At 37.5% G+C, this 24,696-nt stretch overlaps 4 protein-coding genes and 1 pseudogene across 5 annotated transcripts; 1 reads left to right on the forward strand and 4 right to left on the reverse strand.

Annotated features, from left to right (window-relative positions):
* LOC18777241 (protein NRDE2 homolog) lies at window positions 235–7,252 on the forward strand. 2 transcript variants are annotated; one of them, XM_020564097.1, is made up of 10 exons: window positions 235–793; window positions 982–1,747; window positions 2,340–2,955; window positions 3,181–3,352; window positions 3,515–3,875; window positions 4,445–4,555; window positions 5,161–5,512; window positions 6,215–6,440; window positions 6,550–6,771; window positions 6,901–7,252. In XM_020564097.1, the coding sequence occupies exons 1-10, from the start codon at window positions 285–287 to the stop codon at window positions 7,052–7,054; spliced, it is 3,489 nt and encodes a 1,162-aa protein (XP_020419686.1). In that variant the 5' UTR covers window positions 235–284; the 3' UTR covers window positions 7,055–7,252. The 2 variants fall into 2 exon arrangements, with proteins under 2 accessions (XP_020419686.1, XP_020419687.1); XM_020564098.1 differs by lacking the exons at window positions 6,215–6,440; window positions 6,550–6,771; window positions 6,901–7,252 and adding an exon at window positions 5,701–6,195.
* LOC18778118 (probable LRR receptor-like serine/threonine-protein kinase At1g05700) lies at window positions 7,384–9,807 on the reverse strand. The gene is made up of 7 exons (XM_007210593.2): window positions 9,149–9,807; window positions 8,549–9,048; window positions 8,282–8,423; window positions 8,083–8,151; window positions 7,907–7,978; window positions 7,755–7,826; window positions 7,384–7,598 (listed from the first exon to the last, which is right to left on the reverse strand). The coding sequence occupies exons 1-7, from the start codon at window positions 9,805–9,807 to the stop codon at window positions 7,418–7,420; spliced, it is 1,695 nt and encodes a 564-aa protein (XP_007210655.2). The 3' UTR covers window positions 7,384–7,417.
* LOC18777464 (transcription factor MYB52) lies at window positions 10,690–12,991 on the reverse strand. The gene is made up of 3 exons (XM_020563504.1): window positions 12,117–12,991; window positions 11,320–11,796; window positions 10,690–11,208 (listed from the first exon to the last, which is right to left on the reverse strand). The coding sequence occupies exons 1-3, from the start codon at window positions 12,229–12,231 to the stop codon at window positions 11,021–11,023; spliced, it is 780 nt and encodes a 259-aa protein (XP_020419093.1). The 5' UTR covers window positions 12,232–12,991; the 3' UTR covers window positions 10,690–11,020.
* LOC18777537 lies at window positions 17,640–21,424 on the reverse strand (annotated as a pseudogene).
* On the reverse strand, window positions 21,631–24,470 carry LOC18777869 (pentatricopeptide repeat-containing protein At1g73400, mitochondrial). The gene has a single exon (XM_020564321.1). The coding sequence runs from the start codon at window positions 24,097–24,099 to the stop codon at window positions 22,306–22,308; it is 1,794 nt and encodes a 597-aa protein (XP_020419910.1). The 5' UTR covers window positions 24,100–24,470; the 3' UTR covers window positions 21,631–22,305.

Genomic DNA, 24,696 nt, shown 5'->3' on the forward strand with positions numbered 1-24,696 from the left:
ATAATCAAGAGTACTTCTAAAAACGCTTATAAACAAAAGTGCTTTTTACGTGAGGAATTCTAAACGAACCCAAACCCAATTAAATTTCTTATCGTAAATTAATTGGATTTTGGGCGGAAGAAATTGAGTTGGCCCAAATTGTACTTGTCGGAATACACTAGATAACGCCATGGCCCAAATTGGGCGGCTGGCTGCTTTTAATTTTTAAAAGCCCTCCACTTACAGGCTCCAGCTCCAATTCAATTGAACTGCCAATTTGCATATTTCGTTCGGTCGGAAAAACAATGGAGGAGAAGGACGAACAACCATCAGAATCAGAAGCTGCAGCAGCAGCAAAAACGTCACTCTTCCCTGTACTACCCGTCTCTCAACAAATCACAAGCGTCCCTCACTGGCTTTCCAATACCAGCTTCACCACCCAACTCTCCGTCATAAACGACGCCGTTATCTCACACTTCAAACCTGACCCGCTTCCGTCACCACCACCACCGCAAGAACATGAAGAGGAGGAGGTGCCGTCCCAAGCAAAGCCATACGAGATGCTGGAATCTTCTTCTGGATCCGATAGAAGCGATGAGAGAGACAGGACGACAAAGAAGAAAAAGCATAAGAAGAGGAAGAACAAGAGGAGGAGAGAGAGGTCCGTTGAGAGAGGCCGTGGAGCATTCGCCGATTACGGTTCGAGAAAGTCCAGCGTTCGGGCTTGGGCCGACTCCGAGACTAAACCTTCCAAAGATTATTTCCTTGATTCTCATGGCGACCGCGACAATTTGGTGTTTGGATGTCTCTACAGGTATTTTGCTATTTTAGTTAGATAATATCTTTTTGTCTCACTTTCCTTCAGTCTTTCTTTGGTCACTGACAAAGCTGATAAATGAATTCCTAATTGCTATCAAATTTTTATATCCAAATTGATTCGTTTTGATGCTATCGCTATGAAGATGAAGCTTTTGAATTGACTGTACCTAATTTGTAATGCAGAATGGACGTTGCTCGCTACAAGCCTTTTGCGGAGGTATCTGGGAGTGATTTTCAAGGTTTGTATCGGTGGAACCAGACAGGTTCAACACTGGATAGAGATGCCGATGTTGATGCATTGGATGGTAAACTAAAATCTGCTGGTCGCTATTGGTCTGCAAAGTACATGGCTTTGGAACGCCATAAGAACTTAAAGCGTGCTCGCATACTTGTCCCCAGAGACCTTCCGGTTACAGTTTCCGGTGATTTTATTCCTTTAACGGATAGTCAATCATCCAATGAAGGTGTTGATGGCGATGATTCACTCTCAAGAACTTCAGTGGTTGAAGAATCTTGGGAAGATGAAGTACTACGCAAAACACGGGAGTTTAACAAATTGACGAGGGAGCAGCCCCATGATGAAAAGGTTTGGTTAGCTTTTGCGGAATTTCAAGACAGGGTTGCTGATATGCAACCCCAGAAAGGCGCTCGGTTGCAGACACTGGAAAAAAAGATTAGCATACTGGAGAAGGCGGCTGAGCTTAACCCAGATAATGAAGACCTGTTGCTTTCTCTTCTAAAGGCTTACCAAAGCAGAGACAGTTCTGATGTGTTAATTAGTAGATGGGAAAGGATACTCATTCAACATTCAGGAAGTTACAAGTTGTGGAGAGAGTTTTTGCGTGTATTTCAAGGGGAGTTCTCAAGGTTCAAGGTTTCAGACATGAGAAAAATGTACGCACATGCAATCCAGGCTTTATCTGCTGCATGCAGAAAGCACTTTAGGCAGGTTCTCAAATTTACTTAATGTTTATGTTCTATTGGAGATTGTATTTATCTATTCTCTATTACTTTATCAAGAGATCAAGGGAATGTGGGAAATTAAGATAAAACTAGGTGTAAACCAAAAAGAAGAAGATAAATATCAGCATTAAATTTGGAATGAAAATAGCTATTTCAGCCTTTTGCTGGTCCATGATGTTTTCCTGGTAACACTGGACGTACATCCCTAACAATGAACTGCAAAATGGGTTGGTAATAATTACATCGCATTGTGGGGTTTATTTATACATTAGACACCAATTCTGGACAAGCAGCACCACTACTAAAATGTTATGTGTTCAACACTTTAAGACTTTTTTTTCCGCTTTGTGCCTCATTTCATTTCCCAATTTTCTATGGCATCTATGGTTGTGGCTGCTCTAGGAGTTGGAGGTTTTGAATTAGGCATCTTGAGACTTTAACTGCATTTATTGTTTCTTCTAGCTATTTTGTCTACTTATTTTTGTCTTCTATTGCAGCATGAGATATAAGATTTAATAATTTCCCAAGCGTCTGAGGTTAACTTATTTTGGTTTACATGTGGTTCCCATTTGATGCAGGTTTGCCAAACAGAAGACCGTCCTCCAGATCTTGCTACTGTTCAACTAGAACTTGGTCTGGTTGATATATTTATCAGTTTCTGTAGGTTTGAATGGCAGGCTGGCTATCAAGAGTTGGCCACTGCTCTATTTCAGGCTGAAATTGAATTCAGTTTGTTTTGTCCTTCATTACTCCTCACTGAGCAGAGTAAACAGATACTGTTTGAGCACTTTTGGAATAGTGATGGTGCAAGAGTTGGAGAAGAAGGTGCCCTTGGTTGGTCCACATGGTTGGAGAAAGAGGAAGAAAATAGGCAGAGGGTTATCCGAGAGGAGACTGCACATGATAATGAAGGTGGCTGGACAGGTTGGTCGGAACCACTAACCAAAAATAAGGAAAATAGTTTAAAGACAGAAAAGGAATCCGAGAGTAATGTTGTAGTTGAGGAGTGTCAAGAAGAATTTGAGGAAGAAGATGTCAAGAAAGAAGAAGATACTGAAGCTTTGCTAAAGATGCTAGGAATTGATGTTGATGTTGGTACTAGTGGTGAGATTAAAGACACTTCAACCTGGATCAAATGGTCGGAAGAAGAGTTATCAAGAGATTGTGTTCAATGGATGCCTGTTCATGCAAGAGGTTCACTCCTTCTCTGTGTGAATATGAATGTTCTTTCATGGGTGCATGCATCTTTCTCTTGGTCTTTGCCTATTTTTTGTTTCCCTTTGTTCTTTTCCCATTCATTGTCTTGCAGTGAAACTCTTTTCCCATTTAAGATGTAAATGTGCTTGAAGTTAATATGCATTCATCATTCCTGATAGCGATGCTCACAAAGTACTTACATTGGGTTTGAATATGAAACAGCTGCTATCTCTCATAATGTTGGTACACCCGATGGAGAAGCAGATGAGCACCTTTCGAGAGTAATAATGTTTGAAGATGTCAACGAGTACTTATTTTCCTTGAGCTCATCTGAGGCCCGTCTATCTCTAGTATTGCAATTCATTGATTTCTTTGGTGGGAAAACCTCTCCGTGGTGAGGTCCTATTATCACTTTATCTGTATAATCTTATCCACTGTTGCATTGGATCTAGGTTCATATTTTCTTTTGTCCTTTTTTGACAAAATAAGGGAACCTGACTTCCACAATGAAAGTAGACACTAATTGATGATATGCTTTTACCCCTCCCCCAAACAGGATATCTACAAACAGTTCAACTTGGGCTGAGAAAGTCCTTAGCTTTGAGGCATTGCCAGATTATATATTACAAACTTTGAGAAGGGTTCATAATTTTTTAAGCAAAACACAAGGCAGTTCAAGTAATTTCAGCTTGGAATCTCTCTTGGGTACCTCCAATGACATCTACAGAAGAACAGACCTGATGAAATTTCTTCGTAATGCTACCTTGCTCTGTTTATCTGTTTTTCCACGTAATTTTGTCCTAGAAGATGCTGCTTTAGTTGCCGAAGAGCTATCTGTTATGAATTCGAATCCTTCCAGCTGTTCTGTTACCCCATGTCGAGATCTTGCAAAATTTCTCTTAAAGAGTGACCGTCAGGTAGTAGTTATGTTTGAGTCTCTAATGGCGGATACACACACATCATATCTTTCATATATAGGTCCTTGTTTTTAGATAAGGTTCTTTTAATATCTTAAATTCTAAAGCTATGAATTGTTTGGCCCTCATTTAGTAATTTTTTCCAGGTTTTGAGTAACCCATATTGTTTATAAAAAGGTTTTGAGTGTTTTCAATGGGGGACATGAAATAATTTGAGAAAGTTCCTATAAACATTTGTATACATTATTTATGAATAATGCACAGATGCATGGTGGTAGCAAGGAAAATTTTAAGTTGTTAATTATTATTTATATATATATTTATAAATAATCTGTGGTGAATTTTTTTTTTTTTTATCCCTCAACGTTGGATTTGAGTTGGGATAGCCTACAGTTATTAACTTCTGTATCTTCTTAAAAGGCAGCAGTTGTGAGTAAGTTGGTCATTTTGCGAAATTAAATGATTGCACCTTCTCACATGCTCTAAAGAGGCAACCTTTTCTTTATTGAGTAACGGATTTGTATGATAGAATTCCTGATCTTGTCTATTTTGGCACTTTTTACAAATAGGATGTATTGCTATGTGGAGTTTATGCAAGAAGAGAAGCTTTTCATGGAAATATTGATCATGCAAGAAGAGTATTTGACATGGCATTGTCATCTATTGAAGGGCTTCCTTTGGTAAGATCTATATGTTTATTTAAAATAACTTTTGTAGTGGCATATCAATTTAGCAACTGATGTTTGTTTATGCTGAAAACTCATAATGTTATTTTTCAAAGTACATGTTAGTCATGTCAATGCTGATAGCAGCATATAGTTGAGAGATCGTGAGCCCGTTGGCGTAATGTTATTTTTCAAATTACATGTTAACAAGCGATCATATTGAACCTTACTACTACAATTTTATATTTCACGTCTTCTTTTTGGTCTGAAATATTTCACTTCTATGTTGAGTGTTTATGCTGACTTTGGCTGTTAACCTTCTGTAAACTTTTTTTTTTTTTTAGCGATCCATCTCTTATATCTGAAGTCTAATATCAGTTTGATAAACCTCTTAATTTTTTCTCAGTTAGATATGAATTCTCATGAGGCTGTTAATGTGTATTGTAGATGACTAGAACTTAGATTACCTCCAATTTGGCATCATATATTTTGAGGAGTTACCTCTTTCTTTCCTGGTTTTGGATTCCTTTTAATAATTTTTCAATTTTTTATCTGAAGGTTTTCTGTGGACTTTGTTTGTTGGTATTTACTCTATGTATCTACTTTAATTTATTGAGCAGGAATTACGGTCTAATGCTTCCCTTCTATATTTCTGGTATGCTGAGACGGAACTTGGTAACAATAATGGCAGTGGGTGTGAATCATCCTTTCGGGCGATGCATATTTTATTTTGCTTAGGAAGTGGTGTAACATATAGTCCATATAAAAGTCAACCATCAAATTTGCAATTGCTGAGAGCACGCCAAGGTTTCAAAGAAAGAATAAGGACAGTACAAATGGCATGGGTGCGAGGTGTTATAGATGATCAATCTGTTGCTCTCATATGTTCTGCAGCTTTATTTGAAGAGTTAACCTCTGGATGGGCTGCTGGTATTGAAGTTCTAGATCAGGCTTTTTCAATGGTGCTCCCAGGTATTTTCTTGAGCATCTCATTATGCCCTCTTTTTTTTGGTCGGACTCGTTATGTCCTCTTTAATTACTGACATGTGATGGTTCAAGTATTTTACGTCATTTCTGTCAGTCATATTGTGGTTCCTCGACCCTTTATGTCCTATGAAAGTCAAAGGTTTGGTAAAAGTATGAAATCTAATTCTGCGCAGGTGTTAGTGATGATATTGAACATCACTTAATTGTGTTGATACTTGTGATGAAAATTTTGAGGTATTTAAGTAGTGGAAGAAAGAGGGAGAATGTTCTACAAAGCAATCTGGACATCGGAGATACCAGATATGCACGAATAAAGGAAATATATACTTATCAGAAGACAAGTCTAATTAATGAAAGGATAGTTCACCTATTTGCAGATGAGGCTAGCATCAATACCCCGGAGAACAAAAAGGAGAAAATTCTAATTTATTCAACCTCTATTTGCCATTACAAGATTCAAATTGTAAGGAACCAATTAACAGGGCTTGGAACTTTGAGGAATCAATTGACTGCTGAGGCTTGAGTCTTAATTCAGCAAATGCTTAACGAGAATGGAAATCAAAATCACAGCTTCTATAATATTATATTAAGTTATTGCACTTTCCTTCTGATGCTCGTTATTTGACTGTAACATAATTAGAATATACTTAAAACTTTGTGCTTATCTTGACTGCATATGAACTGCAGAGAGAAAGAGCCGTAGTTATCAACTTGAATTTATGTTCAACTTTTACATGAAGATGCTTTGGAGACATCGTGGTGAATCAAGTCTATCAAATTGCTGGGAGTCCATATTGCAGGGGCTTCAAATATTTCCGTTCAGCCCAGAACTTTTAAATGATTTAATTGAGGTTGGCCATCTTTATACAACACCTAATAAACTGCGATGGGTGTTTGATGACTGCTGTCAGAAGTAAGATGTTTTTCCTTCTGGCCCTCTTTATTGTAATATGATTATTTAAATTGTGGTAACATATGCATCATGTGTGATATATTTTCTTTTTTACCTCAAATATCCATAGGAAACCGTCTGTGGTCGTCTGGCTTTTTGCGTTGTCATTTGAGATGAGTAAAGGGGGATCACAGCATAGGATCCGTGGATTGTTTGAAAGGGCATTGGCAAGTGATAGATTTCATAACTCAGTTGTTCTTTGGCGCTGCTACATTGCATATGAGATGAAGGTAGCATGCAATCCTTCAGCAGCTAGGCGGAATTTCTTTCGAGCTATTCATGCCTGCCCATGGTAAGATCTTGTTCCCTTATACAATTTCTGCCCAAACAAGGCTATGAATATGGTCCTATTGCGACTTGAACAATTTCATGATCTGTTTATTGGCTGCTGCTTGTTAACTTTGTTTAATATCTATCATAGGTCAAAAAAGCTATGGCTTGATGGGTTTCTCAAGTTAAATTCTACATTATCTGCAAAAGAGCTGTCAGATCTCCAAGAAGTTATGCGGGATAAGGAGCTGAATCTGAGGACAGACATATATGAAATTCTTTTGCAAGATGAGCTTGTACTTTAACAATTGCTGTACGAATCCCCTAATGGTACCAGGTTAGTGGTGCACTGTCATACTACTGTAATACTTGATCAAAACGGGTTGGAAGAGATTGTACGATGGTTGTAAGGAGGCCCTTGAAGATAGGTACAAGTTAAACAGATGTATAACTGAGATTTTGTTGCTTAGATGTTATGAAATTCATTATCTTATTGACAGACACAAGAAATTGAACCTAATTAAAAACATTTATTCTCACAATATTTTGAAATACTATGCAACGGTGAACAATGAATGAAGCTGCGGAAAACATTCATACAGTGCATATACAGCAATTATTTGGTTTCATGGTGAACATAGTGGTCGATGATCAAACAGGGCAATCTTTCAGAAGTTACTGAACATAAAAGAAATAAGAGAAACGTGAATTATGATGCCTAGTATCATCTGTGGCTTGTCACTGCATTCCTTGCCTCCTGATGGATCTGGTGGTGGTGGACCTGCTGGTGGTGGTGGTGATGCGTCGTTGGGTGGACAAGACATTCCAGAGAGACAATTTCCGGTTAAACTGACAAAACAATTTGAAAGAAAAACAGAACCCTCTAGGTTATATTCAAACATTAAAATGGTTTCAAGATAATGAACATAACAGATTTGTGGAGCATGCATTAGACCAAATCTAGAACCAAAACACATAAGATGAGACGAGGAAGATTTTACTTACACTAATTTCAGGTGTTTATTTTGTGTAAGAGAGGTGGGTATGGATCCATTCAGTCTATTCTCTGACAAATCACTGGGAAGAATATAAATTAGTTCCCGTGTATGCAGTGCTCAGTTAGCTAAATAGTTGTTCTGTTGATGGATGAAACTCACAGTAGATTTAGATTAGGCAAGGAGCCAAGGAAATCAGGAATAGGTCCATCCAAGCTGTTATTGTGAAAATCACTGCAAATCAAAAGAAAATTGGAAGCTTAGAAATTAATTAATGACATATATGCAAGGCTAACTTATTACACATTTGTATTATTAACATTAAATACGCGACTCACATCTTTTGCAGCCCATCCATGGAACTAAAGTCTGGAAGCGGGCCAAACAGGCCGAAGCCACTGAGTTTCCTGGTTTTTTCATTTTTTACAAGATCACTTCAATTGAACTCTGGCATTTAACTATTAATAATATACTTGGGAATTAAAGGGGAGAGAGAGAGAGAGAGAGAGAGAGAGAGAGCGAGCAGTACACACTTACAGTGAGGTTACACGAGGAGTGGCATGAATAGTAGTATTAGTGCATTCAACCCATTCCCATGCAAAGGATGATGGAAGACAGGGATCGCCACTCCATTTCTGCAGTATCTCAAACTCTCTCTGCAGTGCTGCTAGCCCTTCCACTACATTATATATAAATTTATATCAGAGAAAGTTAATGTACGAAATGTATATATATCTACGTATTAATTGACTATATATATATATTAGATTTTAATACAAATACAGGAATGGAATTGTAGCAAACCATCTTTAGTGCTGGTTGTTGCTTGGGTTAGAGGGCCAGTGATAGTATAGAGTTCATAGGCATTGATGAGAGGAGGAAGCGTGGATTGTAAAGTTGACTCAATAGTGAAACTAGTGTTGGAATAAGCTGTGATGTTGGTAATGTAGACAGTGGATACGCTTCCGAAAGGAGGGACGATGGTGCCCGAATACGGGTTGCCGTCTACCAATACTTGTAAGGATCTTTTGTCGGTGGATGAATTGAGCGGCCGAATGACTTCAGAGAAGTAGGTGGTCATGTAGATGCGCACTTTTTGATCTTGTGATTGTGGAAGTCCGCTGGTGTCCAGAACTAAGAACCAACGAGTGCCTATGGTTTCCACTGCATTTTGCAACACAGCTTCTGGAGGATTATCTTGTGCACTACTAGTATTAATGCTCCTTGCTTCCCCTTTCACATTCTTAGTAAATATAAAACCACTTTCCGGAACCCAAATTCGATCATATGCATCATCTGGATACCTAATTCATTAAGGCATATTCATATGATATCCATTAATGCATAGTATACAGCAATACATGTAATTAATAAGAGGAAACATATATATATATAGCAGCGTACCTAACAGTTTGGTTTGTACCGTCAGTATGCCTATTTGCCAATAGCAGAGCGTAATTGGAATCAACATGGCTGTACATTTTGAAATCCAAGCTCCGCAATTCAAGTGCGGATATGAAGGGCAGCTGATTATCTTTAGTTTGAGCAACGCATATGCTCGTTGTATTTGCCTTGGCAACATAGATGGCCTCGTAGGAAACGATATCATAGGGTTTGGTGACAACCGTGGTCCAATAGTTGCCGTCGAACTGGAGCTCAAAGGTCGGGCCGGGAGAAGTAGCAGAATAATTAGGGTTATTGTGAAAATCCCAGTAACGGAAACTTGCTCGAACAAGAAGTCTCTCCCCAGCTTTGCCAATTGGTATGGTGTAACAGTTTTTATTCAAAGTTGGGAACACTCTTACAGTGCTGGTCCAATCAACTGGCGTGTTGCTGCTGTAGTACTCATTGAACACTTGAGACTCGTGCTTATTATGAATGTAAGCTTCGTCCCCTGTCCATACTATTGAGTTTTCATCTTTGTAAGTAGAGGAACCTGTAAAGCCACAGTCGATGCTTACGAACACTGCATCGGCATGGGAGGAGGGATTTATTATGACGACAAACACTAGTAATGCTGGCAGAGCTATCAGATTCACAAGTACTAGAACAAGGTTAGCCATTAAAGTTGCCAACTATATATTTATTGTTACTTAAGATGATCAATATATAGAGAGAGGCCTTGCCTTTGCAATTGAATTGATCGTATAGCCGGGGGCTGGGGGGAGGGATGGGATTATCAACTTTGACTTCCTTAATGTTTATGTCTTATGTCTTGAGTTGACCATTTATTAAAATATTAGCATTCGGAATTTGGGAGAGTGTCTGTCCTCAAAGCGCGGAACACACCAAATTAATAATTAAAATGAATGGAATAAAACTAAGATAAAATAAAGCAAAACCTAGGCCGGAAGAACTTATGAATGTACTAAGTCAATTAAACTTGCTGTCACGTCTGAATTTTTTTATTTTAACTTGCTGTCATCTTTTCTTATCCGGTAGTGTCCGGCAGCCCGATAATCATTTTTCTTATGCTAATTAATCCAATAATCATGATCAACAACAGGCAGGCAGGCAACATATATGTTCTTAAAAATTGAAAATATAATTGAATATTGGGTAGGTACAAGCCGTACAATGTTTGTCAAACCCAGCCGCTATTAATATATGCTACGTGCTTGCTGCATTTCCATGAATATCATTCATGTTGCACAGCCTAGGCCCCAAGGCAAACACGGTCATGACAGTCAGAATTTTTTTTGTTCTTTGGTCAGATATTTGTACTTTTACATATATTTTATATGATTAGATAGTCCTCACCAACCCAAGCATTGAGATATGAGATCTAGCATCTAGGAAACGAATTGAAGAGATGATTTCCGCAGGCAGGCGTCCACAGAGTATGTATACTAGAAGAACCAGAAGAGAAAAAGAAAAGAGACATATGATATATCCTTCATTTGTCACGCACAGCCACTATATAACTCCACACACACACACATATCACACAGTCAAAACTAGGGTATACAAAATGTCAGGAGATGCATATACACAAGCTCTAACGTACACGTGCGTACGCACAGTCCTTCATATATTACATTAACAATATTTGCGTTACAGCTTCTTCCTTTCTATATGCTAAAGATCATCCCTCTTTAAACATGATTTTCTGTGCATATCGATGCCGTACTTGACATGCATGCATCTAATTGGTAAGAACTAGTTCTAGTTAGGGTTTTTATATGTGATTAATGATAGTTTTACACGTTCGCTAAGATGTCATTGATCATCTTCATATCAAGACACCAAATATTACTACCAGTAATATAAATATAATTAAGAACTTCCATTAACAGACAAGAACTCTATAAAAGGAGCACCAGCTGCCTTGCTTATCTGTTGTCCCACAGCTTCCTGATCAACCTCCTCCTCATCCTTTCTTGCATTATCTATCACTTCACTTCCATTCGACTCAGTATTTACTTGGAGAAAATCATAAAACTCAATTGGCTGATCTTTATGATCTGCAGCATATAAAGATGTATATAATTAGGAACCATGCACGAGAATATCATTAATATATGTATGGCTTATAATACGGATATGCATGGCACAATTGGAGTGGTAATATTCACCTTGGTGCATTGTGACACAGGTATTTGGATAATAGAACTCTCTTGGAAATGGAGGAGGAGGAGGATTATGAGTGAAAGGTGGATAGAATTTCCCAAAATAATTATATGCATCAAGGTTCCTCGTGATATCACAGTTGATTTGCAGGTGATCTTGTTTTGAAAAGGATTTTGGAATATCGATGTTAATATTGGACGCCGTTAATGACGATTGAGGCACAGCAGTACTAGTAGTAGAAGAAGTCCTTATTAATTTGGCGTGAAGCCTAGATCTTTCTCTGCATCTGCGTGCCATGATGACATGCCAATGGTTCTTCACTGCGTTATCAGTGCGTCCCGGGAAAAGCCTTGCAATAATAGCCCATCTATTGCCATGGATACGGTGAGAGGCTAGGAGACGCTCTTCTTCCTCTTCTGTGAAAGGGTTCCTGTTGATTCTTGGGTCCAATTGATTGAACCATCTCAACCTACAGCTCTTTCCTGCGCGCAAATATCATTCAATTCATTATAATTAATCCATTACAATTAACCACTCTCTCTCTCTCTCTCTCTCTCTCTCTCTCTCTCTTAATTAGTTGAATAAGTTGTTAATTAATCAATTACATACATAGTTTTTGCCCTAGCTAACTGCAGAATTAATGATTTGGGGGTTCTTAAGTACTATATGTAGATTAATTAATTAATTAGCTTGTTCATTATATATACCAAACCCAAACTAGATGGCTAGCAGTTGCCAACAATTATAAAAATGCAAACACATCAATCAGAAAAAGAAAAAAGAAAAAAGAAAATAGAAGTACCTGATCTTCCTTGGAGCTTTTCTGCAATTGCGTTCCAGTTATGAGGTCCATAACGTTCCACCAACTCCCTAAGCTTCTCGTCTTCAGCTGGCCTCCAGTGGCCTCTAGTGCACATCTTATGTATGTATGTATGTATGTGTGTGTGTATATTCGATCCTCGATCAATTGTGTGTATTGATTAAAATAACACAAGAAGATCACAATCAAATAAATAGGAGTTAAAATTAAGCCTCTCTGCCTAGCTAGCTACCTATCTAATTCACTACGCACTACTGTTGGATCGTCGATGGCCGGCCCCTCTGTTTCCTTAATAACAAGTACAGTGCTCTTCTTCTTCCTGATCATCAATGAATCGATGGCGATTAATATATAGGAGCTAGCTAGCTTCGTAGTAGCTAGTCTATTATATATTGTATAAAGCGCCAACTGCAACGATGAAGACGAGCGTGGGGGCAAGGCAGTAAAGCAATCAAGACAATTAGAATTAAGCTACTGCAGGAGAGATGGATAGATATACAGATATCCCCATGAGCTTGATCGATTAATTATATAAGGGAGAGGAGAGGGAGAGAGAGAAAGAGAGAGATATGGAAAGTATTTTCCGTTAGAGAGTGGGAGGGTTTGGACAGACCTTACACCTGCGATTGATGCAACGTCTTGGCTAACAAAAAACCACAATTATATCATCATCATCCCATCAATTTATATTTTATTCTATATTATGTATATATTACATGAGAGAGAGAGAGAGAGAGAGAGAGAGAGAGAGAGAGAGAGAGAGATGGGTTGCTTGGTGGGGTGAAATATGGTTCCTCTTTCAACGTCTTTCCAAGTTTCTAACCTACAACGTCTACTTATAACCCACCTAGCCATCTTACTCTTTTTCTTTTTATTAATTAATTCCTCTACGTATATATATAAACTCAAAGTAATTAATTAAGCAATGAAAACGTTAACATAAATATGCTTCATCATTACATATAACTGATTACGTACCCATACAACTAACCCTAATTCAAATAATTGAACCTTATCTTAATTAAGAGAAAGATTAAATAACTTTATATATAGAGTTCAACATATATATCTAAACGTGATGTTCATGGCTCTTCCCATTTGGATGATTAATAAAGTTTCCCTCGTATCACCGATGTTCTTCAAAAAAATGTAAATTATCATTTACTATATAAATGCAGTTAATGTAATTGATGAATTGAGGACATTTGATGCAATAATACTAATAACACAAATTTTCTTAACAATTAATAACTAGAGAAGAAAAAGTGGTGGGTTTGGTATTTGTGGTGGTGTACGAATGGGATGGTAGTTTAATTAGGTTTTGATCACCTTTCAGACCTAACTAACAAATTTAGTGTACAACCTCACAACTACAATTGCACGTGGAGACTCGGACAGACATCCTTCATATTATTGGATAATAATAACTATTTATTTTTTAGTCAAACTAACTCAAACTTCATCTCTGGCCCTGTAGCTGTAGCCTGTATCTGTAGCTGTGTGCGTACGTAGGAAGCTGTGAAGTATATATAAATAATTATATGCCAAAACTACAAGCTATAGTCCTTAATTAATTTTTGCCTCACCTCTTTCTCTTTGTTCATCTCCCAAGCAAACATGCATTATGCATATATACATGTTCTCCAGTTTATTTTCTTTCTAGTTTAAAGATGATTCACTTTGTTCCGGATAAATAAAATATGATTCAGATTTTAATCTTTGAATGTTATAAAGTTAACCCTAGATCTGTGTCATACTCGACCTGTTTGAATCCTTGCATGTTATGATTGATTGTTACTATTAGAAAACAGAAAATTTTAATAGAAAAGTTGATATAGATTCAAATTCTTATTGAAGAGTTGGGTTTAATCTTTGGATTTGATGACTTTGATACAAGTCCTTAACTTTTGTGCCACATAGAATTACATTTCTTTTAAAAAAAAATTTATGTAATATTTTTATTATTTTATTTTAAAAATCATTTTTTGTTCCAATGTTGTCCCTAATGACTTGAATCGGGTAATAATCATTTATGTCACATTGCCTATTGCCTATTGTGTGTGTGTGTGTGTATATATATATATGTTTTTTTTATATTTTCGACAATGTGTAATAGTATTTTATGTACCTTTTTTTTATTTTATAGGTAACATATAATTTTATTTTTTCTATTTTTGTATCTGACTTATAGGTAGTCTTCTAATTTACGTTCCTAACTTATAGGTAACATGATTTATCACCAAGTATTTTTCATTGCTAATAATAACACTATTTACCTGTATGTCAGGTACATAATTTAATGTGGGTGCTTGTCTGATCGATTGGTATAATATGTGGATATTTACTTTTTATTGATTAAATTGTATTTTATCCATATATGTCAAAGGACCTACATCTAAATGTCAAAAACTCAAGAACTAAATCCAATAACAGCTAATCGTTTTGGACCTTGATCTAAGAAGCCCAAATTTTAATGAAATTAATAGGTCATGAACAGTATGACTGAGCATGAGCTATATGGAGGAAGACACCTCTCTCCTATTTTAGCCATTAATATTAAAGTATGAGCATACTCCCCAACCTACAACCCCCCAAAAAAAAAAAAAAAAAAATTTATTTATTTATTTAGATGCAAGTTGGTATGGCCTAATTAACATCCGAAGAGCACAGAATTAAGGAAACTAATTTTTGTGATATTAATTAATAAGGACAGCAGCCTTTCTTTTGACCGTTGGCCTACCATTCTCTCAAGTAGGAGATCTAAATTGCTTGAAAAAAACGTGAGAGCAGGAAACACATCTCCCATCTTCACCCACCCTATGTCTTACACTGCGCATGACATTGGTAACTGTCACAAAGTAATACGTCAACTGTTTTCTTCATCAGCCACCTATCTCTCTCTCTCTCTCTCTCTCTCTCTCTCTCTCTCTCTCATTGAAATATTCATAAAGATATATTGACCGGTGGTATATATATCTGCTGCAAAGAATTCTTGCCTGCTCACTCACAACATTACATTAGCTTAATTAATTTATGGTTCATGATCAGGAACACTGAGGATCCTAGCTAGGTAGAGCCTTCCTCCCCAACCCCAAATCTGTGAAATTATAATACAAGTCATTTGCATACAAGCCTATAATATATATTATAACTGAACAATCCAAACTGGTTCAATCAAATTCATCAATGGTGGAGTTCTTCACGACTGTTCACCAGTTTCACCTACTTTTCTTATGGCAGTCAGCAATCATACTAAACCTGATTCTAAGAGTTGTTTCATTTGCTGCTACCGGAACTTCTACCTCTTTTCCACTTTGCACGTTAGCAAGAGTTTTAACATAAAAATCATGAGCCACATCGGTTTCTTGCTCGTAACCACAAATTTTATCATTTGATTCAATATATATATATATATATATATATATATATATATATATACGTACAAGACCAAATTATCTGATGAATATTAATGTTAATCCCTTCCTAATTATTATCTTGATCACCAAGAAGAAAACGTCTCCCTCCGTATCTTGATCATCCATATGGAACCGTTAATTACTAGCTAGCTGGCTGGTCAGAATGATAAAATTTTCAGTCTTCTCATTGTAATTATGAGGACTCATAAATTCCATTTGGATGGAATATTAATGTTGTGATGAACATTTAACGGACACATATCTTAAATGGGTCTTGTCCACCTTGCCATATATATAAATATATAAATATATGATATATTGATATATGGTTGGTAGCTGGTAGATTTTATATATATATATATATAATAGCTAGCATTGTCTTGTCTTCTGTCTTGTCAAAGCCCGTTTCTGCTTTAAGTTTAGCCAAATTCTGAATTAGGCCGTTAATTAGTCCCCTTAATTCCTCCTGTACATGAAGTACGGATTTGAGACCCACCTAACCAAATGATATGAGACAAAAGGGTTTCTGGGTCCAGAAGTAACATAAACTTCCCAACTGTAAAACTGCCGAAAGCCAACTTATGAACCATTAATATTAATTCCAAGGGATTACTTTTGTGTCTTGATCGAGCTCAACTGATGATATCGATGAAGAGTACACCTACCTACCAAACTCTATATCTCTTAACTCTGGTTTAGCTAATTATAGCTCTCTTTTCGTACCTGTTTTAATATTTTCAGTTATTTTTCATTATTGCTTTGTTCTACAAATGTCAAGGTCAGCGGCGATCATCTTTCTTTCAACTCTACTTCTTGACTCTTTAATAAATTAATAAGAAATACAATTAAGTAGGGTCTTATGTTCATATCAGGCTGATCACAACCCAAATCAAGATATATATGTATATATAGAGAGAGAGAGATAGAGATATATTTGCGGAAATAAAAGGAAGATATATGCTTCCTTTCCTTGAGTGCAACTCACTTTTATAAGTTAGAGAGAGAGAGAGAGAGAGAGAGAGTATTAGGTAGAGGACAGGGATATATGTAAACGCATGTCGTTGTTTAGCTAGCTAGGATATGTACATTCCTTTAAAATGGATACTTGTACTACTAACCTTGATGTTATATAACACCTTTACATTTTCTAATCAAAACCCTGGCCGCATTCATTTCATCAATGTTTGGATCAAACTAACAAACTTCACTTTTTTGGGTTAACTGTCTAATAAACTATACGATTAACAAACTTCACTTTATTTGTGGGTTGTCCAACTCTCTCTCACTGCATGTGTACATATATAGCAAGCACCAGGAGTATCGATTAACCGGCCGTCTTCAAAGGAAAAAAAGAAAAAAGAAAAAAAGAAGAAGAAGAAAGGGGATATTCGACGGTGATGTATCTATCTAAATTCTAAAGACTCGTGTGATTGAGTGATTGCAACCAGTTGATATATGGAGTTGAAGAAAACTTTAGCTATACCCTCCTCCTTTTATTGTATAAGTAAAGGAAATCAAATATCAATTATAGCACAACGAACAAATGCACTGAGACTCCCCCATTTCTTTCGGCTAAAGTGTTGATTGATGCAATAAGCTCACAAGAGTCCAAGAAGATGATTCTGACCTTTTTTCATGTTCAAATTTTACTTACTAATGAATGGACCCAAAAAGTAAAAAATGTTCAAATTTTACTTACTAATGAATGGACCCAAAAAGTAAAAAAGTAAACAATTAACTAATAACGGGGGGAGAGAGAGAGAGAGAGAGAGAGAGAGAGAGAGAGAGAGAGAGAGAGAGAGAGAGAGAGAGAGAGAGAGCTCCTCGTGTCATAATATGAAATCTTTTAATTGAGAAATATTACCACTAGGAATCTTCAGCGCTACTCAAGGTTTCATTACAGGCTACAGCAGCATCTAAATTTTCAAGTTAGGTTAGGTGTTTGGAATATTGATTTCTTTGCCACGCTGTATTTCCACAAAGATTGTAAATTTAACTATTATATAATATAGTCTGCGTATAGACTAAGGAATATCACAATCCTCCTTGCTTGTTATCTCTGATTTTGATGTTCCAGTCAAAACATCATGATGCTAATGCTAATGCTAATGCTAATGCTAATGCTAAATTGGAAGGTTCTTGCAATTACTCAATACTGCTCATTCCATTATCATTATATATCAAATTCGAACAAATTGACAACATCCATTCACTACAAACAAAACAAATTAATTTTGTCCATCAATTGATGATTCTGACTATAAGGATGATAATTCAACTTCCTCATTGTCAGGACGGTATACCACAAAGGCGCCATCGCTTGAGAAGGAACCAGGATTAAAACAAGTGATTCCTGTGTATTTGAAAGCCTTTTGCTCGCTTCTGTCACCTAAAACTATCTGCACATGAAAATCAAAGGTCTGTCAAGAATTATTAATGACTTAATGATTTATGACGGTCCAAGTGTCTTCTAAAGTTTCAGTTTTAGTAAATAGGAATCGCTTTGCAAAACACCAGTCCTTATTATAGAGGAACTCCAAGGGAGAAGGAGGGTGAAATGGACAAGAAATGGATATCAGTATTACCGTATGTGGAGTTGGATAGAGGTACAGGGACTGATCATAATTCCAGATAATCGGTTGTACAATAAGAGGGAGAGGTCAGAGATGACATTGATGGGTTATGGTAGCAACCAGCTGTGACAACAAAATGAGAACCTGTTACTTTTCTTAGTAATTATGCACATCAGTTAACAAGATATTAAGAATATATGTACACATATATATTAGAGAGAGAGAGAGAGAGAGAGAGAGAGAGAGAGAGATCACATGCTCAAAGTCATCAGTAGTTTCTTCTGTAGAAGGGGGCATCAGACATGAACAACGCATTCTGCACAGCAGATCCTGACGGAAAAATACCAGCCCCTGGCTACAGAACTTCATTCTGCATTCAAGTATGGCAAGTCATTGATCAGCAAGCCAACTGAAACTACAAGCACAGAAGACACACTTCGTACTCATGAATCCCAATGTGCCAGGTGAGAAGTAAGCTCTTTTGTCTTAGAATTCACAAAATGTGAATCTAAATACCAAAGAGTGTGCAGTTATCTGCAATAAAATACTTATCTCATCATTTATACGTCAACTCATCAGTGATCAGAAAAACATACCTACAAGGATTACTTGAAAATATGGCATTTGGAATGTGATTTTGAAGCTCCTCTTAAATATTTTGGTAAAGAAGGCCTCGGTAGAACAGTTGAAGGGCCTGAAATTGTCAAAAAGCAGAGAGTACTAAAGCAAGTGTGATATACCCGGACTATAGGCCCATTTTTGAAGAAACATATTCTTTCTTTGGAGAAGCATGTTAAAGCAAGTGTGATATACCTGCATCATCGGGACCTGGGATAAACAGAAAACAACTACCCTCTTTTAGCCGTGGATGGGCAGCAATCATTTGCCCTAGCTTGCCAAACTGTGACATGCACATCTAGTTTGTTCACTATTACTGTTACTTATGTAAGAAAGAAAAGACTGTTTTCAGCCAACAAAATAAATCTTATCAAAATATTCCTCACATGAGATTGGAGAAGGAGTGGAAACCAAGATTACATGGATGAGAACAAAAATTCCCCATGAGTACAAATAAGCACGGTACAAAGTCCTCATTCTCAAAAGCATCTAGGACTCTCTCCAGCTTTCCCATAGGCTTCTCAAATAAGAAAAGAACTATCAATTAATGTCAAGTACAGTACTCTGAGAAACAAAAGAAGTTATAACCATCTTTTACAAGAGAAAGAAGAATAACCTCTTCATTGTCTAGCCAAATGTCAGACAGTATGACAACATTCCCATTAACTGCTTCTCTTTCCAACTTTGCAAGTCTGAGCTGTTTGAAGTGTATAGGAAACTATACATTCATAATAATTGGCTAGTCTATAAAGTTGAACAATTAGAAAATTTTGAATATCACCAAAAAGCAAGTTTTGGATACCGTCTCCTGTTCTGTTAGTGTACCACTACCAAAAGAGTCATGTCCTGCAAGAAATTGGAGTGACTTATCTCTGTCCTCAAGCGAAGGAAATCCGCAATTAAACACCTTCACAAAAAGTAAGTGTTAGCATCTCTTTAAAGATTAACTTCATAAGTTAAATGTTTACATCTCATACATACACATTGATCCAAAGTTAGGAACCTGGTGCCTGATACAATCTCATGGCAAGTAACTTCGCTTGATTTACTTTTTATATATACTGATCTGCTCTGGATTAGCTAAAGGGATTAACATATTATGAATTTATGATATATTGATCCAACCTCATATTAAGAGAAGAAAAAGTAGTTCTTAAAAAAAAAAAAAGGAAATTTTCTTCCATGGGAATTATAAGATATAAAATATTGGCATTTCTAAACAAAATTCTAGTAAAAGGATGTGCAATTTCTTTTTAATAGTAAAGAGAATAAAAGAACGTTAGCTAACCTGAAAGACACCCTCTAAGAGCATCTCGCCTTCTGCAACAACTATTGTGTTCTCTACAAAAAATCCTGCAGTTATCTTGTATATATTGTCAAGGAAAATGATGATTTCATGCTTTTGATTTGACTGAACCTCAACTCTAGCTTTTATGAGTTCAGGCATAGCCATATCCTACCACACCCATGAGCCATTATCATAAAGACAAGGAATCAATGCATTTCATCAAATGACAAGACACCAGTTAGTCGCTCTGTATTAGATGCAAACAGAACAGCCCAAAGGTCAAGCGTCAAGTGTGAGGTTATAAATGATGAGAGTGTGTAAAGGATATTGCATTGGATAAGTTGATTTCGACAGAAGCAGAAAGGTCTTCCAAGTAAAAATGGCCATCCTCCAACTGAGATATCAGACCCATCACCCATCTCCTTCCAGTTTGCCCAATCAGAGACTGAATTGGAGATATCTGACCACCATACCATACAGGAATTTATTTAATTGAACTTTGGCATTTAGGAAAGAAACCCAACTAGATTTCGTGGAATAAAGACAATGTGAGTACCAACCTCACAGCGTCCGAAATCTGACAATTCAGAATCAAAGGCCGGGTTGGAAAAATTCTTATGGCGAGAAAGCATCTGGGAGATCAAGAGAAACCCTTATACAGAGCTGCTTTCGAAAATGCGTCACCATGAATGGGTAGGCTCCCAGTATGCCTAAAAATTTCCCCCCCCAAAAAAAGCATTTTCAATAAATTTTTACTACTCACTATAAAGAATTAAGAATTGGTTGGCAAAAATTGAAACATACTTGTAAAAAACCTTCTTGATGGGATCATATCGGAACTTTGGGACCTTGAAGGCATCAATTATGAGCAAATCAGAGGCTCTTATAACATCATCACCATCGCCGTCGGTGGTTTCGTTGATGGCCGCATCAGCACCCAATATACGGGTAGCAATGCGGTGCACCGTCTCCTTGTCTTTTACTGCCATCCCAAGAAAAAGAAGAAAAAGAAACAAGCTTTACTTTAAGGAAAAAAGAAGAACAAGATGAAAATGATTGACTTGTGAACAAATAATAAGACACGAAAGAAATGGGGGGAATTACTGGGCTGGGTCGCGAGGAGGATATCGACGGGATCGTCCAAAGCAGAGTCGTTGTTGAATTCGGATTCAAAGGAGAGGATCTCGTCGACGGCGTCCAATTCAAGCGTGTAGCCTCTGATCTTGCACTTCTTCTGCACCTTCTTCCTCGTGGAGCTGCTCATCTCTCTCTCTGTGTTCCGTTTGCTAAAACCTAGACTTTTGGCCTTTGGGATTTTGTTAATTTTGGCGGGAAAATGTTCCTACTTCCCTCTTTTTTCCACATGAGCCGCCTTGTCCGGGCTCTGGAGCGGAGTTACTTTCTATATGGTAATAGTAGTAGTAGTACAGTTTTCTTTTAATTTTTAATATTTTTTACAATTAGAATTTAAAATATACAAATTTTTGCTTTTGTTTTGTCTTTTACTATATCTTTCGTTAAAATCTGGACAACTAACTTGTGAGATTTGTCTTTTACTATATCTTTTGAATCGTTTGAAGATTTTAAATATGGGAAAATGATTATAATATCGCCTCAAGTTTCATTTGTTTTTTCTTTACATTAAAATGAGATAATCAATACAAAACAGCTCCCTCAACATTTCTAAAAGAGGTACAACGCAAAATACACACTGCTGCGGTGCTGTACTGAGTACTATTCAAATCCTCCACAAACATTTCTCAACCAGTTCCACAGTTCAAACAAAGAAAGGAAAGAACAAAAAAAAAGTTCCCCCATCGCTCAAAATTATCACAATCTAGCTCCTCTACTTAACTAGAACATGATGTGCACCAATTCTACTCTGCCATATGTATGTAATCACCCCGATGATCCATCTGCCGTATGGTCCATGGATTCAATTCAACACCTCCGCATCACTCTCAAGTTCAACTAGCAGCTCTCCAAACCCTGCTTCCACACTCCTTCGCAAGAACAGTCTCAAATCCGACAGCTCTGCAGTCAACATAACATTTAGGATTTGCAGTCATAAAGTCGGAAGCAAATTCTTCATGTTGGTTTCCATCTGCATTCACTCCAGTCTGAGGCATAATTGACCACCTGGTATAGCATCAAAATTTTATCTTGACGATCCCTTCTCAATTTGCTAATGTGATCAAGCTTCTTCTTCCTTTTCCTTTCTTGATTCCATAGGGGCACTTTGAAAGAAATCATCATAACAGTATGAACGAACTTTATTAGCTCCCTCTCAAACTCATGCTCCTCCGCTTCTGGTTCAACGCAACACGTCTTGCCATAGAAGGATTGTAGAACTGTCTCATATGACCTGAAAGCCTGTGGATGGATTGGAGATCACCAATCACTGAAAGCTGCATCAGAAACGAGTCAAACTTGCTATATGGCAACTTCATTCCCTTGTTTACAACGTCTTCCAATAGGCAGCACACATCTTCCACTTTATTGCAACCAAAAAGCCCTTCAATCATCATGCAGTAAGTATCAGTATCCTGTGCACAGCCCCTCTTATCCATCTCATGCCAAGTCTCAAATGCCCCATCAGGATCACCCATCTCAAAATACATTGAAATCAGCATATTATAAGTCTGCACACTAGGCATACAACCTATGTCTATCATTTTTCCATAAAGCTTAAGTGCTTCCTCACTATTTTTGTTGTCACAAAGAACCTTGAGAAAACAGTTAAAAGTAACAATGTCAGGAGGGTAACCTTTGTTTCCCATCTCTTGCAAAAATTTGTAAGCCTCCTCAACCTTTCCAGCCAAACACATTCCTTCAAGTAATTCCTTGTATGTAGAAACATCAGGAAGGCAACCACTGTTTATCATATGTCCGAGAAGTTTGAAGCACTCCTCCATTCTATCATTCTGCACAAGAGCCACAATCATAATTGCATAAGTTTTTGCAGTGGGAGAAGAAATCGTAGAACCTTGGGTTCGCATGAATTCAAAAAGTTCAGCTGCCTCGGACACCATCCCTGCTTTGCAAAAGGCATCAATGGCAGTAGTGTATGTGAAATTATCAGGTGCATGACCCACTTGGATCATCTCTTCCAGTAGCTTCATTCCTCTAGTCGGGTTCCTAACTCTACACCAACCAAAAAACAAAATGTTGTACGTATTAGCATCAGGCTTAACCTTTTTCTTCACCCTCTGTAACATGTCTTGAGCATCTTGAACCAGACTGCACTTACACAGGGCATCCAATAGCAGGTTCAACGCATTGATTTCCGGCTGCGTCTTCACCCGTATCCTCTTCTTCTTGGCGAATTTCTGTAGATAGGTGAGATGCTTTTCCGTGTATTGCTTCAAAATTGTTAAGAGAACCTCAACAGGAACCTTACTCTTGTTGTGCCTCTTCATATAATCCAGTAAGTCACAAACAATTCGAAACTGCTTCACCTTATACCTCGTGCAAGATAATATGTCAATCATATCATTGTACGCCAGAGATTCATGAACATAATTTTCTCGGCGGCCAGCCCACATAAAGAACCTAAATGCTAGTTTCTCCTCAAAACGAAGCCTCTGAAGCACCCCAACAACCAACGGAGTGGTCAATGGTAGACCAACTTGATCAAGAGCCTTCTCCATATTACAATATGCGTTAGAGTTATCCATAATGGCCTCGCAAAACTTATCCACATCACTTTCTAATGACTCGTCCTCAATACCACTCCTCCCATCACAGTCAAAACTTTGATCCACTGTAACAATCTCCGAACAAAAATGACGCACAGAGACCCTAAACGCAGCGAGCGCATTCAGGGGCTGCGATAATTTGACCAAATTCAAACAAGGGGTCCCCAGAAATGGCACCAGGTGATAAGACGAAGATGCAGAGAGCAAATAAGTTCGAACATGAGATATGGATTCAATCGGGGATCTCACATATCCAAGGATATTAGCATTAGAGCAGCAGAGGGATAAGGAATGATTCTTGAAAGAGAATAAATTGATGAAATATAGGCCTCGCATCGAAGCAATTGAAGTTTTGAGATACTGGTTCAGCATAATGTTCAATGGTAGAAATGGTTTTCTAATCTAAAAGAACTATTTGAGAAAATGAAAGGGAGAGGACAAGGATTACCAGGCACGATGACAACTCTGCGACTTGTTCCCCTTACACGCTGGATGAGGCTCCGGGTACTGAGTAAGTTGGAAAATGATAAACACAAAGACCCAATACCAATTTTTGAGAGAGAGGGAGAGGAGAGGGAAAGATTTGCAGAGAAACAGAGAGTCACTCTCAGTCGAGAAAAGGGGAAACCAAAATGAAGGAGAGAGAGAGAGAGAGAGAGAGTGAACGCTCGAAGTGGGGCCTGGGCATTTTGGGCTGGGAGCCCAACATTAACAAATGTATTTTTAAGCCCACAAGGACCAAGTGAAGGCATTTCATCAACAGGTCGGAGCAGGCCCGGCTTTCTTCCATGGAAGTTGGAACAACATCCAGATCAACGATCGACAGTTTAGTTAGAGTATGTTTAAGAAGGATTAGAGGTAGAGCACTTGAGATAAAAACCTTAAAATTTGGGCTGAACAAGTGCATGGGTGCTGAAAGACTTGGTTATAATCACTTAATTTGGAACTTATTATGTTGAGCAGAGAAAC

This window comes from Prunus persica, chromosome G5 (genome assembly GCF_000346465.2).
Source record: "Prunus persica cultivar Lovell chromosome G5, Prunus_persica_NCBIv2, whole genome shotgun sequence".
In the NCBI taxonomy this organism is placed as follows: Eukaryota; Viridiplantae; Streptophyta; class Magnoliopsida; order Rosales; family Rosaceae; genus Prunus; species Prunus persica.

What these genes read in the sequence shown, in the direction of transcription:
- LOC18777241 (XM_020564097.1), top strand. Translation starts at nt 285, where the DNA reads ATGGAGGAGAAGGACGAACAACCATCAGAATCAGAAGCTGCAGCAGCA. An exon ending in GATGCCTGTTCATGCAAGAG is followed by an intron (nt 2,956 to 3,180) that starts GTTCACTCCTTC and finishes AATATGAAACAG; the next exon opens with CTGCTATCTCTCATAATGTT. An exon ending in GGTGGGAAAACCTCTCCGTG is followed by an intron (nt 3,353 to 3,514) that starts GTGAGGTCCTAT and finishes TCCCCCAAACAG; the next exon opens with GATATCTACAAACAGTTCAA.
- LOC18778118 (XM_007210593.2), bottom strand. Translation starts at nt 9,807, where the DNA reads ATGGCTAACCTTGTTCTAGTACTTGTGAATCTGATAGCTCTGCCAGCA. An exon ending in GGTACAAACCAAACTGTTAG is followed by an intron (nt 9,049 to 9,148) that starts GTACGCTGCTAT and finishes TTAATGAATTAG; the next exon opens with GTATCCAGATGATGCATATG. An exon ending in AACAACCAGCACTAAAGATG is followed by an intron (nt 8,424 to 8,548) that starts GTTTGCTACAAT and finishes TATATAATGTAG; the next exon opens with TGGAAGGGCTAGCAGCACTG.
- LOC18777464 (XM_020563504.1), bottom strand. Translation starts at nt 12,231, where the DNA reads ATGTGCACTAGAGGCCACTGGAGGCCAGCTGAAGACGAGAAGCTTAGG. An exon ending in AAAGCTCCAAGGAAGATCAG is followed by an intron (nt 11,797 to 12,116) that starts GTACTTCTATTT and finishes ATTTGCGCGCAG; the next exon opens with GAAAGAGCTGTAGGTTGAGA. An exon ending in CTGTGTCACAATGCACCAAG is followed by an intron (nt 11,209 to 11,319) that starts GTGAATATTACC and finishes TATATGCTGCAG; the next exon opens with ATCATAAAGATCAGCCAATT.
- LOC18777869 (XM_020564321.1), bottom strand. Translation starts at nt 24,099, where the DNA reads ATGCTGAACCAGTATCTCAAAACTTCAATTGCTTCGATGCGAGGCCTA.